Consider the following 18,572-nt stretch of genomic DNA (forward strand, 5'->3'; position numbering starts at 1 on the left):
AAACAGATTCATGTGTTCCAGTTTGATCCTTAGCATCTTTCCAGAACCTAGAACAGAGTTAGAGAATACTTCTGACTTCTGCAGGGTGTAGGAAATCTGATAAACCTTGGTACCAGCAAGACAACCACTTCAATTTCCAGAGTAAATGTAGTTCCAGCAACATCAAAACGTATTCCAATTCATGGTGCAAAACTCTTTCATATTCATCTACAGTACAATTTTTAATTAGGCAAAGCTGCCCCTGTGCCCATGCAAAATTTTGAAGTACACAACAGTGCAGTCATATCTGAACTACATGTTCAAGATTGAACAAGAACTTATAAGTTTGTCGAAACAAGATTTTTGTGCAACTTAAAACACCACAATACCCAAAATGCTAGCAAATCTAGGTTAAATAATATGAAGAAAATGAAGTCTTGGACAAATTGAGGCAATGGCTTCTTCTTTTTTGAGACAAAATTGAGGCAATAGCTAGCGGTGCATAGCACATCCCAGGCCTCAGAATGGGCCCAACACGTCTCAGACAAACTGTTGATGACCTCTTTCCCAGCCCTAACACAGAACAGAACAAACTTTCTTTTTTGTTGGAATAAAAAAGGAGTTATTGCTTCTTGCCCCCAATTTGCATTGGACAATCATGGATCAACTTACAAGACAATTGAAACAGGAACCAGTTATTCATTTATAAATAAATCAACGCCACATAAAAAAGCAGAATCGCAGGGAAGGCAAGCAAGTAATAACAAAACTAAGAATAAGAAATAAGTTTGTTTAGGGGAAGAACAGCTCATTGTACAACCCTTATTATGAATTGTAGCTCTTCCCCTGTTCCTTTGATTAGTAGCCTACAACAACAATGGAATCAGAATCCAATGTGCAGATTCAACAGAGCACCCATGCATAGGACATATCAGAATCTGGTTCTTGATACATGGCTCACTCACGCTGGATGAACCGACTCACGGAAGCATCCTCCACCTGCCCCGCCGCGCGCGAGATCAGGGCGACTGCCGGCGCCTGGGTCCCCTGCCGTGGTGGTGGATGGGGTCCGGCCCGGTGGGCACCTCCCTCTCCTCCTCCGCGCCGAACCCCGTCGTGCTCACGTCCTCCTCGGCGTCCTGCGCACCGTAAATTAAAACCCCATGAGTTCGAAACACGACAACAAGAAAACCACCAAAGGAGCCGCCTTTCCTTCGTCCCGAAGCCGCGGCATGGCGGCGCGGTCGCCGTCGTTCATCGCGTACGTACCTTGGTCACATCCGGCTTCTCCTGCAGGTCCTGCGGGGTGTACACGGCCGCCATCTCGACTCGTTGCAATGCCGCCGCCGCTGCGAGGGAAGCCAACAAAGGCGTCAAAGAGCGGAGGAGATTTCCGGTCGGCCCGAGGACCAAGGAGGTGGCCTTGCGGCGGGGGTTGCAGAGAGCAACGAACGCATGGCGGACGAGACGACGCACCTGACCGGGAAGACGAGGAGGCGGTGGCGGCGGGCGGCAAGCAGGCGAGGAAGACGGCGACGGCGAAGAGCAGCGCGACGACGCAGCGCGACCTCGCGTCGGCGGCATGAGCCATCCAATCCGGCCTTGGCCCTGGCGCCGGGCTCCTTGCAGGCGGCCGCCGGAGGAACGAACCCAAAGTAAACTGGAGAGAGGCTTTGCTGTTCTGTTCCGTTCCGATCCTCCTTCCGTCCAGACGCGCCGCGGCGGCGAGGTCTTTTGCGCTTCCCCCGTACGGGGTCTCACGTGCCGCGGGACACGTGGCGGGCATCCGGCCGCTCTGATTGGGCCGAGCGGCAGGAGAGGCTCCGCTTCGCCGTTACGGGGGGCTGGGTGGGTCCCATGTGCAGTGACCTAGCTGGGTGCTAGGGTGCGCCCGGGGATTCCGCTGTGATGACGTGAGATACAGCTGGTGATGGGACGACGACTGCGTGTTGCTGAGCAGGTGAGGTGATCGTCAGCCCAGGCCCGTTGGAGGTCACAGCTAGCTTTGCCTTGCTCGCCGCGCTTTTCTCCTCTCTTTCTTGGACGGAGCTAGTAGCAAGGATGTGAAAGTGAGTTTAAAATTCAAATTTCAGAATCAGTAATGGAGCTAGACGAGAATCGCTGCAGATTTTGGCTTAAATGTCATCAACTTCGGGATCAATTGTGTCAATCTTAGTTTGTGTGCCTTTTGTGATCGAAAATTCGTAGGGGCACGCAGGTGCGGGGTACGCACCTACGAAAACACCTGCAGCCGTAGATCTGCGCCGTGATTCGTGCACATGTTTGAACAGAAAATGATCAAAAAATGGATTGAAATTCTTTAATTGTTTGAATACGGGACGACATACGTGTTTATTTTATACGAAAACATCTGTTGATCCTTGTTATACGTCTGCCTATCCTTTTTTTAGATAATACGTCTGCCTATGTGTGTGTATCCTACATCCCTCGTTATATTATTCCACGGGTCCCTGCAACGTTCATCTTTTTATTCCTTTGCACCTGTCATGTTCTGCTCTTGTGTCCCAGTTCTGTTTCCTCCTCTTCTTTTTCGGGTTTTCTTCTGTCCAATTACTTTTCTTTACGTGATCTCCAGTCGTGCATCGTTCTTTCCATGCAAAATTGCTATTGTCGTTTTCCCATGTTTTTCTGTTCACTTGCCTCAAATATGAATCTTTCTATTCTTCAGTACTTGCATTCTTGTATTGTCAAATATTCATCTATGAAAACACTTCGATGTCACAGTTATCATTCTCCCCCTAGCAGATATGATTTCAATTTCATTCTTCAAAGTGCACTATTTTTTGTATTATTTGATTTTATTTTCAGTGCTAACATGTTTTCTCTTGTTCTACCAAGTTACAATCTACGAGACGGATCCTTTTCATCACGAAACTTAGTATGTGCATTCAGTTTTGCACGTTGGAACTGGTGCCTATACCGCTAGATCAGTTTCTGGTGATTTATTAATGCGCACAACAAACAAATCGGACACCAACTTAACTAACCTTAATATTTGTGGTGCGCACAACGCAGATGCCTCATCTTTTTTTCTCGCTCCCCTTTCCCCAACCTATTCTTCCTTTCTAGTCCCATCCTCTAAATCTACTATGTTCGGACTTCTACCAGACGTTGTTGCGACTGCTTGGAGGATGTCAACAGCGACAGTCATGGATGAGGAGTACGCCGTCATCATGTGGTTGTGGAGGTTGCCCATGCAAGAAGAGCCATGGAAAAATCTGGATACTATGTGGTTGTGAAGGGACCAACCTTCGTGGATACTATGTTTGTAGACACATGATCTCCATTTGCAGATCTGCTGATAGTTGTGAAGATGCTCGCGAATTAGTACTAGTAAGTCTATCTTAATTAATATCTTCTACTCCACTCATATGACACATTCTGATCTTAAAAATACTACAACTCATCTTTGAACCGAGGACCCCTGAACCGCTCCCCGTTGGTGAATCACTGATGGTTAGGAGATTTATCAGCAAATTCTTTCTGAATCACTACATCAAGCCCACTGGTGATAATGAAGATTTCAGCATGCCTTCTCCTGGAACAATGAGTAAGCGTTAGCCGCTAAACATATACACATGGGTCTATTGTTTTCCATGTGATGATGTTTTCGTATTTCGTACACTATGATTAATTATGTAATGCATATATATGTCGACAAATAATTGGAATTTAACTACCATTTGTTCAATTGCAATTGTTGCGAATTCTGATGAATGTTATTCCTGTGGACACTATTTATTCAATTGCATATGGTGGCGAATTTGCTTTTTGCATGCCGATTCAAATGTGATATTTTTGTTTTAACCTGGCCATTGATGCGCACACGGTTCAACTAAATGAGTGTGTGCGATCCACAACGGAAAGCATACGTCAATCATAGCAGAACCGTCGGACACAACAGATCACTGACGATTTGCAGCACTTCTACGTGTGCGTAGGGGCTCCCGAACCGTTTGTGATAGCACATTATCGCACGCGAGAGCTTATAGTAAACCATGCCCAATGTAAAATACAATCCCACTCGTAAATTTTTCAGGAAACGTGTGCGGTCCCAAACAGAAAGCACACGTCACTCATACCGCAACCGTTGGTGATACACGACAAATCAGAAACGATCTGTAGCACTTGTATGTGTGCGAAGGGGCTCTTGAACCATTTGTGATAGCACATTATCGCACACGGTAATTGTTCGCGAAACGTGTGCAATGGTGTCATGCATGGCAGACGATTTCCGCAGAAAACTCGTGTGCGATGGGGCACATATCGCACACAGTTCCTATGTTGGCCCGTGTGCCTTAGATACTGTTTAGCAAACAGTTCAGTATGAAACACTGTTTAGTTTCACTGCGTCATTAGACACGTTTGATCACCAATCCCACTTGTGTGCCAGAATGTGGTGTGTGCGATATGTTGTTGCATCGCATACGATTACATTTGGCAACGCATCTGCATCATTGATGACCCACAAGTATAGGGGATCAATCATAGTCCTTTCAATAAGTAAGAGTGTCGAACCCAACAAGGAGAAGAAGGAAATGACAAGTGGTTTTCAACAAGGTATTTTCTGCACGCACTGAAATTGTCGGTAACAGATAGTTTGTTAGAAAGATAAATTGCAACGAGCAAGTAAAAGTAATGGTAACAAAACTGCAGCAAGGTAGCCCAATCCTTTTTGTAGCAAAGGACAGGCTAGAACAGTCTCTTATAACAAGCAAAGCGCTCTTGAGGACACATGGGAATTTCATCTAGTCACTTTCATCATGTTTGTTTGATTCGCGCTCGCTACTTTGATAATATGATATATGGGTGGATTGGTGCTTGGGTGTTGTTCTTACTTGAACAAGCCTCCCACTTATGATTAACCCCTCTTGCAAGCATCCGCAACTATGAAAGAAGAATTAAGATAAAATCTAACCATAGCATTAAACTTATGGATCCAAATCAGCCCCTTACAGAATAGCGCATAAACTAGGGTTTAAGATTCTGTCACTTTGCAACCCATCATCTAATAACTACTCCACAATGCATTCCCTTAGGCCCAAAGATGGTGAAGTGTTATGTAGTCGACGTTCATATAACACCACTAAGGGAATCACAACATACACATCATCAAAATATTGAACGAATACAAAATTCACATGATTACTTATGACAAGACTTCTCCCATGTCCTCAAGAACAAAAGTAACTACTCACAAAACATATTCATTGTCAAGATCATAGGGGTATTGAATTGCATAATAGATCTGAACATATAATCTTTCACCAAGTAAACCATCTAGCATCAACTACGAGATGTGATCAACACTACTAGTCACCCACAGGTACCAATTTGAGGTATTGATACAAAGATTGAACACAAGAGATGAACTAGGGTTTTGAGATGAGATGGTGTTGTTGAAGATGTTGATGAAGAATGGCCCTCCCATGATGAGAGGGTTATTGGTGATGACGATGCCTTCGGTTTTCCCCTCCAGGAGGGAACTATCCCCGGCGGAATCGCTCCACCGGAGAGCAAAAGTGCTCCTGCCCAAGTTCTACCTCAAGACAGCGGCGCTTCATCTCGAAAGTCCTCTGTTTATTTTTTTCTAGGGAAAATAACCTTATATACCAGAAGATGGGCACTGGAGGCTGGCCAGGGGCCCACTACCCACCAAGGCGCCCTAGGGGGGTAGGCACGCCCTGGTGCCTAGTGGGCACCTAGGTGGCCCCCTCTGGTATTTCTTTTCTCCAACATTTTTTATATATTCCAAGATAAATCTCTGTAAAATTTCAGCTCATTTCGAGATGTGCAGAATAGGTATCTCCGACGTAGCTTTTTCAAGTCCAGAATTCCAGTTGCCGGTAATCTCCCTCTTTGTGTAAACCTTGCATAATATGAGAGGAAAGGCATTAGAATTACTCCACAAAGTTTTATATTGAATAAAAACACTATAAATAACAGTAGGAAAACATGATGCAAAACAGACGTATCAACTCCCCCAAGCTTAGACCTTGCTTGTGCTCAAGCGAAAGCCGGTATCGAAAATCATGTCCAAATGTTTAGAAAGAGAGGTGTCGATAAAAACAAAATACGGGCATAGTAGCATCATGATCATTATTATAACAACAATATTTATTATCATAAAACTTCTCATGAGCAAGTAACAATTCATCACAACATCGAAGTATAAAGCATAAACTTTCTTGAAAACTAACAAACTATGTTCTCAATCAACAATGCAATTGCAATTCATCATAGTTTCAGGAAGGGTCTCATGTCGGAGCTTTTTAGCAAGTCCACATACTCAACCATCATTTAGTCTTCTATTATTGCTAACACTCACAACATATATATATATATATATATATATATATATATATATATATATATATATATATATATAGAGCAAAAAGTTTCGGCCGGACACATAGAAAGATAGGGGCTTATAGTTTCGCCTCCCAACTTATTCACCTCAAGGGTGATGTCAACAATAATAACTCATGATCACTCATATCCAACTGGATATATGTGCCTAGATCTTCCCCCACCACAAGATGATTGCAAAAGAGAAAAATAAAAAGGAATAGAGGAGAACACTTTTGACTCATGCATAAAAAGTAAATACATAAAAGTAAAAGATAGGCCCTTCGCAGAGGGAAGCAGAGGTTGTCATGCGCCTTTTGGTTTTGAATGCACAATCTCTTAATGCAAAAGAACGTCACGTTATATTGGCCCTTATGATAGCAACCTTTATTATGCAGTATGTCACTTTTATTACTTTGCCATCACAAGTTTGTACAACGCTTATTTTTCTTTACAATAAAAGATCAAACATATTTAGAAGCAATTTTTATTGCCTTATGCATCGATGACAACTTACTTGAAGGATCTTATTCAATCCATAGGTAGATACAGTGGACTCTCATAACATGAAATTGGGTTTAAGGTTTTTGGATGCACAAGTAATATCTCTACTTGGTGCGGATTTTTGGCTAGCAAAGATATTGGGCAAGCACCACATGTTGGAGGATCTATGACAATATAACTTCTCTGTGAATATGAACAAACATAAATCATTACGTTGTCTTCCATGTCCAACATCAACAATTTGACATAAAATACTAAATGGAGGCTCACAATCATAAAACATGTCCAAGACACTACTGGAATCAGCAGATTTGCCGTCTGCCCACTCTTTGCCGTCAGCTAGCGGACGACAAAGGTAGGCTTTGCCATAAGCCAGCAGAAAGCGGACAGCAAAGAGGCAGCGGACAACAAAGGCTGGCTTTGCCATGAGCCATCTCTTTGCCGTCTACTAGCGGAAGGCAAAGAGGGGGTTTGGCCCACTGGCTGTCAACCCCTAACGGGGCCCTTCTTTGCCGTCCGCTAGCAGATGGCAAAGCTTTCTTTGCCGTCCGCGAGCAGACGACAAAGGTGGGCGGACTGAGGGAGTCCTGGATTAGGGGGTCCTCGGACTGCCGGACTATATACTTTGGCCGGACTGTTGGACTATGAAGATACAAGACTCAAGACTTCGTCCCGTGTCCGGATGGGACTCTCCTTTGCGTGGAAGGCAAGCTTGGAAATACGGATATGTAGATCTCCTCCCTTGTAACCGACTCTGTGTAACCCTAGCCCCCTCCGGTGTCTATATAAACCGGAGGGTTTAGTCCGTAGGACAACAACAATCATAACCATAGGCTAGCTTCTAGGGTTTAGCCTCTACGATCTCGTGGTAGATCAACTCTTGTAATACTCATATCATTAAGATCAATCAAGCAGGAAGTAGGGTATTACCTCCATCGAGAGGGCCCGAACCTGGGTAAACATTGTGTCCCCTGCCTCCTGTTACCATCCGCCTTAGACGCACAGTTCAGGACCCCCTACCCGAGATCCGCCGGTTTTGACACCGACATTGGTGCTTTCATTGAGAGTTCCACTGTGCCGTCGCGATAAAGGCTTGATGGCTCCTTCGATCATCGGCAATGATGCGATCCAGGGTGAGGTTTTTCTCCCCGGGCAAATCTTCGTACTCGGCGGCTTCGTACTGCGTGCCAACTCGCTTGACCATCTGGAGCAGATCGAAAGCTACGCCCCTGCCCGTCAGGTCAGGTTTGGAAGCTTAAATTATACTGCCGACATCCGCGGAGACTTGATCTTCGACGGATTCGAGCCCATGTCAGGTGCGCCGCACAGTCACGATGAGCATGACTTAGCTCTGCCGTCAGACAGTGTTCGGGAGATCACACCTGCAACTACTCCGGCCCTCAATCCGGAGCAGACCGTGTCGTCCGAGGGTGAGTGGATAGACCCCGCCATGGAGGCCGCACACTCAGCGGCGATAGAGCCGAATACTGATTTCACCTCCTATGGGACCCGTGTTGCCGGACACTTGGATTCGTCCCCGGCCACGGGCTCCAAACCGCCTGCGTCCATGCCTATCGAATCTGATTGGGCACCGATCATGGAGTTTTCCTCCGCGGATATCTTTCAGCACTCGCCACTAGGCGACGTGCTAAATTCATTAAGGTCTCTCTCCTTGTCTGGAGACCCTTGGCCGAACTATGCCCGGCTGGAGTGGGAAGCGGACGACGAAGATATTCGTTCCCCACCCACCACCCACTTGGTAGCCACTATCGACGACTTAACCGACATGCTCGATTTCGGCTCCGAAGACATCGACGGTATGGACGACGATGCAGGAGACGAACAGGAACCACCACCCACAGGGCGCTGGACTGTCACCTCATCATATGATATATACATGGTGGACACCCCCAAAGAAGGCGATGTCGATAAGGCAATGGAGGATAATCCCTCCAAGAATCAATCCAAGCACCGGCGTCAGCGGCGCCGCTCTAAGTCCCGCCACAGCAAAAGCATCGATACCGGCACAAGAGACAATAACGCTCCGGATAGTGCCGAAGACGAAGACAATCCCCTCCAGCCAGGCCTCGAGCGGGAGGATGGACAAGCTAGCCCTCAGGAACAGGCAGCAGACGGAGAATCAGAGGATGGCAATTACATGCCTCTCTCCAAAGACGAGGTGAGCCTCGGCGACGAAGAATTTATCGTGCCTGAGGATCCCGTCGAGCAGGAGCGCTTCAAGCGTCGGCTTATAGCCACAACAAATAGCCTGAAGAAAAAGCAACAACAGCTTCGGGCTAATCAAGATCTGCTAGCGGATAGATGGACTGAGGTCCTGGCGGCCGAGGAATATGAACTCGAGCGCCCAACCAAGAGTTACCCAAAGCGCAGGTTGCTACCCCAACTCGAGGAGGAAGCATTAAACCCCACACTACCAGCGTATGATGCGGCTGATCGGCCACCCCGTGGCCGAGACAGAACGGCATATCAACCCGAAGTCCAGCCCGCACCCCGTCGCCAGTCAAACAAAAACACCAAGGCCCGGGGCAACACACAGGACCTGCGAAACGAATTGGAAAACAAAGCAGGACATAAAAGATCGATCTATGGATCACGAGGGCGCCCCCCAACGCGTGACGATGACCATCGTGCCGGATATACTAACAAATCCGGCCGGACCGAATACAGCAGACAAGACCCGTATGAACTACGTCGTGATATAGCCCGGCACAGAGGCGCCGCACACCCCCTATGCTTCACTGATGAAGTAATAGATCATGAATTCCCAGAAGGGTTTAAACCCGTGAACATTGAATCATATGATGGCACTACAGACCCCGCGGTATGGATAGAGGATTTCTTCCTCCACATTCACATGGCCCGCGGAGATGATCTACATGCCATCAAGTATCTCCCGCTAAAACTCAAAGGGCCGACTCGGCATTGGCTGAATAGCTTGCCGGCAAATTCCATCGGAAGTTGGGAGAACCTGGCAGACGCATTCCTGGACAACTTCCAGGGAACTTATGTGCGACCACCGGATGCTGACGATTTAAGTCACATAACACAACAGCCCGGAGAGTCAGCTAGGAAATTCTGGACTCGGTTCCTAACTAAAAAGAACCAAATTGTCGACTGTCGGGATGCCGAAGCCCTAGCGGCCTTTAAACATAACATCCGTGACGAGTGGCTCGCCCGACATCTCGGCCAAGAGAAGCCAAAATCCATGGCAGCCCTCACGACACTTATGACCCGCTTTTGTGCGGGCGAAAACTGGTTTGCCCGTATCAACAACACAGCAAGCAACCCTGGCACATCAGAAGCCAGAGATAGCAACGGCAAACCCCGGCGCAACAAACACAAGCGCCGTAAACATGGTGAAAACGCCGAAGATACGGCAGTTAATGCTGGATTTAGTGGCTCCAAGTCCGGTCAGCGGAAAGGGCCACTCAAAAATAACAGTTCGGGTCCGTCCAGTCTGGACCGCATACTCGACCGCCCATGCCAAATTCATGGCACCCCAGGAACGCCAGCCACCCATACCAACAGAGAGTGCTGGGTCTTCAAACAAGCCGGCAGGGCAGGCGCCAAAAACAAAGACGGGGGGTCTCAAAGCGATGATGGTGACGAAGAGCCCAGATCACCGAACACAGGAGGGCAAAAGAAATTTCCCCCGCAAATCCAAACAGTGAACGTGGTAAGCAACACCCACATTCCCAACCCGGACCGGATGCGCACCCTTAGGGATGCCGACTTAACGGAACTAGTCGTCCCACAATATAAACTAGGGCCGGTCACCTTCAACCGCACAGATCGTCCGGTTAACGCCAATCAGGGCAATCCAGCCGCACTAGTCCTCGACCCAATAATTGACGGGTTCCACCTCACACGAGTCCTTATGGACGGAGGCAGCAGTCTAAACCTGCTTTACCATGACATAGTGCGCAAGATGGGCATCGATCATTCGGTGATCAAACCCACTGAAGCCACTTTCAGAGGCATTATACCAGGTGTGGAAGCCAGCTGTACAGGCTCCATTGCCCTTGAGGTAGTCTTCGGATCACCAGACAATTACTGTACCGAAGAGTTAATCTTCGAAATCGTCCCTTTCCGTAGTGATTATCAGGCACTGCTCGGATGAACCGCGTTCGCTCGATTTAACGCGGTGCCACATTATGCCTACCGTAAGCTCAAGATGCCCGTCCCACGCGGCGTCATCACGGTTAATGGCAAGGCCAAACTTTCCCTCGGCACCAACGAGTACACCGCTTCCTTAACAGCAGAAGCAACGAGCAGCACCTTGCAGCTGAACCTCGAGTCTACGGCAAGCTCCCAGACACCGTCAACGGACTCCGAACTACTTCGCGGAAGGATAGCCCGGCTCACCCAGAGCTCAATTAAACACTCCGGCGAAGGCCAGGACAGGCCGTACTCAGTGGCTCAACCGCTCTCCGGCAGACAAACATTTCTTACATTTCCTTTGCAGGTTCACCTTTGCGCCGACCATGACGGGCAATATGGAGGCAGCTCGAACGCGCAAGGGAATCCTTAGATATTAGCCGCGATGACCATCCGACTATACGCCGGATCCGCACACAACTTCTTCCCCCTGATCTCAGCAGGTTCTACAGTCATATCTCTTTTTTTATCACATTACCTATACTCATACGCATCGACGTACTATTCAAATACAATATGTGGATTCATATGACGCTTATCTGTTGTTATTTCTTATTAAAATTCTTTTGTCAAGTGGCATCCGTACGCCGCGATATACCTTCAAATATGCCAGGGGCTTCGTTTTACCCATAATACGACAATAAAGTCCGAACACCTTCACGGAAGTTCGGCACCCCGAACCTATAGCATTATATGCATCAACTCTGAATCATGTCTTGGGTCAATAGTTGGGTTTGCCCGACTCCCACGTTTTGGTACCTTACGTTCCGCTATATCGGCTAAGGTAGCACTGGGAGAACTACTGCGATTGTGTCCCGGTTCTTCCGGACGAGCACCTCAGTAGAGAAAGCTGAAAACCGACTGTCATGATACGGCGAGAGCTGGTCAGCTGTTCGAGAGGTTGTAAATTCTTTAAGGATTTCTCCCGCATAATGCCGTAACCAATGCAGCGTGCGATGGATCGGTTTTTCTTCCGATCAGGTGCTTATAGAGCCCCTCGTGCGGTCTTCTGAACACCAGGGGCTGCGCCTACCTTCCTAAAGCCCCTATGGCTAAGTGAGAGCGATAAAGCCCTATAGTCCGATTGCCTGGTTCGTTGTGCTAAACACCTCCTTCGAAGGACCCAAAATTGGGATAAAGAGAGATCAGGTTTATCCCGAACACCCCCGTACTTCTTACGTGGGGGCAGAAGCCGACGACTGGCCAACTCTCAGGATTAATATATAAAACGGCCGCGCAGGAGGATAAACTTTTATATAACAGGCAATAAATAATATAAATGACCTTGTTCAAACATTACAAAGGACAACATGATTTGCATTCATGGAAATATAATGTCCTTGGTACATAGCTTCGCTGCAAGGTAGGATCCTTTCAGGACACTCTCATAATATAATTCGGGCTTGCGGTGCTCCTTCCCCTCTGGCGGTCCTTCGGTCATCAGCTTTTCAGCATCCATCTTCCCCCAATGCACTTTGCGCGGGCGAAGGCCATTCGCGCACCCTCTATACAGACCGACCGCTTGATGACATCAAGTCGAGGGTAGGCATTCACAAGCCGCTTCACGAGCCCGGAGTAACTGCTTGGAATCGGCTCGGCGGGCCATAGCCGGATAATCAGATCCTTCATGGCTAGTTCCGCCGCCTTATGCAGTTCGATCAGCTGTTTCAGTTGATCAACAAAAGGCACCGGATAATTCGGTGCCAAATACTGCGACCAGAAGAGCTTATCCGTAGTGTTCCTTTCTTCGGCTCGGTAGAATTGGGCGGCATCCGATATGCTGCGGGGCAGCTCAGCAAATACCCCTGAGAAATCCGAATTCAAAATTAGAAACATAATTTTCTCCTCAAATACTTGCTTTACATGGAATAAGCCTTACCCGCCGCGATCTTCCTCGCCTCTTGGATCCCCTGCAGGGCGCTTTGGGTTTCCCCCGGGCATCGCTCGTGGCCTGATGAGCCTTGGTGAGTTCGGATTCTTTCTCCGTCAAACTCTGCTCCAAAGTCTCGCATTTCTTCACGGCCTCTTGAAGCCCCTGCTCAGCTTCAATAACCCTGGACTCGTGCTTCTCACGAAGAGCCTGCTCTACGGCTGCCTTTTTCTCGGCCTCGTCCACAACCTACTTAAGAGCCTCGACTTCGGTCATCATCCCTAGCGCAAATCATGAAACATATTTTATCATACTGAAAATTCATTCACAATAAACGCGAACAAGACTTGCGCATACCTTGTTTATCTCCCAACTGCATTTTCAACTGGCCAAGTTCTTCTTCGGCCCGCTCTAGACTTTGATTCAGTCTGGAGACCTCCGCAGTATGAGAGGCAGCAGTCGCTACAGACGCCTGCTTATAACAGAAGAGAGAAAGATGTCATCAAATGAGTCTTCCTGCGAACATAAATTTGATCCTCTGTCCGGTTCTTTCTTTCACCGAACAGTGTATCAGGGGCTGCTATCCATACCATGACACTCTTCGAAACCTCATAAAACATACCTCAAAACCTTTTATAAGGCTGATACAGGCTTCATTCAGTCCACTCTCAGCAGACTGAATCTTCTCAATCACCGCACCCATAAGGGCACGGTGTTCATCGATGATGGAGGCGCTCTTCAGCGCCACCAACAAGGCATCCGACACCTCTGGTTGGACAGAGGTTGCCGGTGGAACAAGCACGCCCCCCAGCTGAGAGAGCCTGCCTGCTTGATTCTGGAGCCGTATTGGTCTCCGGAATTGCATCCGGCTCGGAGCCGAATTCAAGATGGTCCCCGCCATCAGCTCCCATGGGAATTTTCTCCCCCATGTGTCCGTCCCCTGAAGTTTGACCTCCAGGCGGCGCCTTCACGGTCTTTTCCTCTCCTCCTTGGCCGGGGTCCTTCTGGGATGAAGCCTCGGTGTTATTCACCTGTTTGGAGTAAGGGGCCTTCGGGGCGTCCCGCTCTCCATAGCATCCGAGCTTAGCGAATCCTCTGATGAGGATTGTTTGGTACGGGACCTCGCCGGACTACAAAAAATATGGCTCAGGTTAAAATACTATGCCATGATGAGTCTGGATGCATAAATGTACTCGGATTTGATATACTCACGAGTTCACCAGGGGCTGGGCCCTGGGATCCCACGCCGGGCCGCTGTCGGCGGCAGCAGTGGACTCCTCCGGAAGAGGAGCCTTTCCCCTTTTAGGCGACTCGGCCTCCAAGTGTGCGGAGGCCGTCCTCTTCTTTCTCCCCCCCGTGGGGGATTCATCTTCCTCCTCCTCCTCGTCCTCTTCAGAGGTGGAACGGGCATTAGAGCCTTCGGATATTGTGTCCAAAGTGTCGCGGCGACGAAGGCCACCCCGGGTCTTTTTGGCCTCCTTCTCGGCCGTCTTCTTCGGCACCTTGTAAGGCGTCGGGACCAGCATCTTCGTTAGAAGTGGGACGGCCGGTTCTTCGGGCCGTGGGGCCGGATAATGGATCCACTCTGCCTTCTTCGTCCAGCCCTAGGAGGGTTGTAGAAAACACATTAAGCGCTTCCTTTAGGTTATGCGGATAAAAAGTATGATGACTTACCGAACTTGCAGGGCGGGACAGTTGGTACCCGCGGTCTTTGGCGGAGTCCGGCCATGATTTGCTGGACTTGAAAAGCACCTTCCAGATGTCTTTGTGCGAGGAGCCAAAAAGCTCTCGCTGGGTTTGGTGCTTTGCCATCGAATTCCCATAAATTGCAAGTCCGGTGTTGACAAGGCAGGATCCGGCGAACTAACATCACCTGGACTACGTTGACAAGTTCAATGTTCTTGCCTTCCATATCTTTAACACGCGTCTGGAGCACCGACAATTCGTCGGACGAAGACCAGTTCAGGCCCTTCTTGACCCAGGTTGTAAGCCGCAGAGGGGCTCCGGATCGAAACTCGGGAGTAGCGGCCCATTTCGTGCCGCGCGGCTCGGTGATGTAAAACCACTGCTGTTGCCACTCCTTGACGGGATAGTTAAAGGTGCCTGTTGGCCATGTGACGTTGGGCATCTTGCTCACCATAGCACCCCCGCACTCGGCGTGCTCGCCGCCCACTACCTTGGGCTTCACATTAAAAATCTTCAGCCATAAGCCGAAGTGTGGCGAGATGCGGAGAAAAGCCTCGCACATGACAATGAATGTCGAGATGTTGAGGAAGGAATTAGGGGACAGATCGTGAAGATCGATCCCATAATAATACATGATGCCGCGAACGAACGGGTGGAGGGGAAACCCTAGCCCGCGGACAAAGTGAGGGAGGAATACAACCCTCTCGTGGGGTTCCAGAGTAGGGACGATCTATCCTGCCGTCGGGAGACGTTGGCTGATTTTCTTGGCCAGATACCCGGCCTCCCGAAGCTTTTTGATATCCTTCTCCTGGACGGTAGAGGCCATCCACTTGCCTCCTGCTCCGGATCCGGACATTTTCAGAAGGCCTTTGTGGGCGGAGAAGATGAACGCTTGGGCGCTGGAGCTCGAGCGAAGGGGAATGGATCGGGAAGAAGAAAGCGTGGGTGCGAAAGGGAGTCCTTATCCCCTTATAAAGGCAGCAGGGATTCTGCACCTCCCCACTTGCCTGGTAAACTCGCTTATTCCCCAAGCGCCATGATTGATGGCGCAGTTGGGTTACCCACACCTGTATTGATGAGAATCCCGTGATAAGGGGACACGATCTCTGCTTCGACAAGACGTGCCAAGAAAACCGCCTCGCAATATGTGCAGTAGCTGGTTGGGAAAAACGGTTCGAATAATGACAGGGCCGTGGCGTGATGTCACGCTATGAGACTTGTCAGCAGATTAGATTTGTGGAATATTACACTCTCTACGGTGGTATGTGGAATTTATTTTGCAGAGCTGGACACGATCCTTGTGTTCAAAATCTTCTATGGAGTATTCAGAGGAGGAACCCGCCCTGCAACGCCGAAGACGATCTGCGCGCCGGACTCATCGTCATTGAAGCCCGGTTCAGGGGCTACTGAGGGAGTCCTGGATTAGGGGGTCCTCGGACTGCCGGACTATATACTTTGGCCGGACTGTTGGACTATGAAGATACAAGACTCAAGACTTCGTCCCGTGTCCGGATGGGACTCTCCTTTGCATGGAAGGCAAGCTTGGCAATACGGATATGTAGATCTCCTCCCTTGTAACCGACTCTGTGTAACCCTAGCCCCGTCAGGTGTCTATATAAACCGGAGGGTTTAGTCCGTAGGACAACAACAATCATAACCATAGGCTAGCTTCTAGGGTTTAGCCTCTACGATCTCGTGGTAGATCAACTCTTGTAATACTCATATCATCAAGATCAATCAAGCAGGAAGTAGGGTATTACCTCCATCGAGAGGGCCCGAACCTGGGTAAACATTGTGTCCCCCGCCTCTTATTACCATCCGCCTTAGACGCACAGTTCGGGACCCCCTACCCGAGATCCACCGGTTTTGACACCGACACGGACGGCAAAGCTTCAAAATTGACTTAACGGCCGCGCCCCCGCCGTCGCCCTCTCTCTCTGTCTCCTCTCCTCTTTCTTCCTCCCTCGTGCCACCCCGCGCCGTCGCCGCTGCACCCTGCCCGCGCCGTCGCCGCACCCTCCCCGCCCCGTGGCCGCCCCTCCCTGCCTCCCCACCCCCTCCCGAGCCTCCCCGCTGCCGCCTCCCCGCCGTAGCCGCGGGTCGACCGCCCCCCGAGGAGCGCCGTCCGTCGCCGCCCCCTCCCCGCCCCGTCGCCACCCCGCCTCGCCGCCGGCCTGTCACCGCCCCCTCCATGACCCATCGCCGCCCCCCACGGTGAGCCCCTGCCTACCCCTGTTTTCTTTTCTATTTTTTATGTTTTTCTTTTCTGTTTAGTTTAGGTTTTTTAGTTTAAGTTTTTTCAGTTTAGTTAGTTTAGGTTTTTTAGTTTAATTAGTTTAGGTTATTTAGTTTAATTAGTTTAAGTTATTTAGTTTAGGTTTAGGTTTAATTAGTTTAGGTTATATAGTTAGCTAGATTAGATTAGATTAGTGTTAGGTTTTATTTAAATAGTCATAATTAAAGGAAGTAAAAAAAGATGAAAAAAGAAGAAGAAAAGTAGAATAAGTAGAAGGGGGAAGAAGAATATGAAGAAGAGGAGGAGGGGGAGGAGGAGGAGGAGGAGGAGAAGAAGAAGAAAAAGAGGAGAAGATGAGAATAAAAGAGGAAAAGGTAAAAGAAGCATGAAGAAAAATAAGAAGAAGAAGAAGAAGAGGAGGAGGAGTTCTGTTTTTTCTTTTCTGTTTTAGATAATAGATATATTAGATATATAGTTAGCTAGATTAGATTATATTATATTAGATTAGTGTTAGCTTTTAGTTAAAAAGTCATAATTAAAGGAAATGAAAAAAAGATGAAAAAGAAGAAGAAAAGTAGAATAAGTAGAAGGGGAAGAAAAAGAGGAAGAAGAAGAAGAAGAAGAGGAGGAGGAGGAGGATGAGGAGGAGGAGAAGAAGAAGAAAAAGAGGAGAAGATGAGAAGAAAAGAGGAATTAGCTTAGTTAGTACTGTTAGTTTCTTTTTTTGTACTGCTACTAATTAGGTTAGTTAGTACTGTTAGTTAGGTTAGTTTGATTTTCGAGGTTAGTTTGATTTTCTAGGTTAGTTATCTTTAGACTAGGTTAGTTAGGTTAGTTTCTAGGTTAGTTAGGTTAATTAGTTTGAGGGGTTTTGGTGATGTCATCTTGTTCTCCAAGAGATGATACTTGGCAAGATAAACAAATATGGGCATTTTTTACATGCTAGAATTTTCTTGGAATTTATAGAGAATATTTCCTATGTAAATATTCCAAAAGCTTGAAATATCAGAAAAGGGTTTTTGATGGATTTGACCAATATTTTGAACATGACCGTGTGTTGAAACTCTTATATATGGACAATATATGTCCAATGAGCTTCCCTAAATTTTCTCAAATATTTTTGAAACACTAAAATAATTTTAACCTATTAAAGACCACTTCTGGCCTTAAGAAAAAACCTTTAATTAGTTAGTTAGTTATTTTTTAGGTTAATTACTTAGTTAGTTAGTTAATTAGTTGCTTAATTTTTTTGGTGTTGTTTTCACCCACCAAATTTTTTATTATATTTATGTTGTACTAATTTCGTTTACACTTTGTCATTGCAGGTGTTGACAGATGGTGGGCGCGGGTCGAGAGCGCTCCGAGCTTCTTTCTTCCTTGGCGCGTGCTGGGAGGGGTGGCTATATTCCACCCCAGCAGCTTCGGAGAGCGCTCGTACACAGCATGGGGACACCGGCGAGCGCTTCTTCTTCGGCTGGGAGAGGTCGGGGGAAGACGAAGAGGGGTGCACCTAGAGGTGGACGTGGTGGCGGGAGAGGTAGGAAGGTTGTTGTGCCTTCCTCGCCGCCACCCCCAGCTGATTCTTCGGACCGCCGGAGTGCTCCATCTCAGGTGGAGCCGTCAGACTTGGACCCGTCTCAAACTCCGGTCCACGAGCCTCGGATCGCCGAGCCTTCTTCACAAGAGACTCGGGCCCCAGAGTCTTCGTCCCACGAGACTCCGGTCCCAGAGTCTTCATCCCACGTGACT

General features: G+C 48.1%; 1 protein-coding gene across 1 annotated transcript; it reads right to left on the reverse strand.

Moving 5' to 3' along the window:
- Positions 1 to 658: 658 nt before the first annotated feature.
- On the reverse strand, positions 659 to 1,780 carry LOC109771232 (uncharacterized). The gene is made up of 3 exons (XM_020329926.3): positions 1,456 to 1,780; positions 1,249 to 1,328; positions 659 to 1,118 (listed from the first exon to the last, which is right to left on the reverse strand). Exons 1-3 carry the CDS (start codon positions 1,763 to 1,765, stop codon positions 999 to 1,001), a joined length of 510 nt encoding a protein of 169 aa, XP_020185515.2. The 5' UTR covers positions 1,766 to 1,780; the 3' UTR covers positions 659 to 998.
- Positions 1,781 to 18,572: the final 16,792 nt, after the last annotated feature.

The sequence above is a fragment of the Aegilops tauschii genome, chromosome 2, assembly GCF_002575655.3.
Source record: "Aegilops tauschii subsp. strangulata cultivar AL8/78 chromosome 2, Aet v6.0, whole genome shotgun sequence".
NCBI lineage: Eukaryota > Viridiplantae > Streptophyta > Magnoliopsida > Poales > Poaceae > Aegilops > Aegilops tauschii.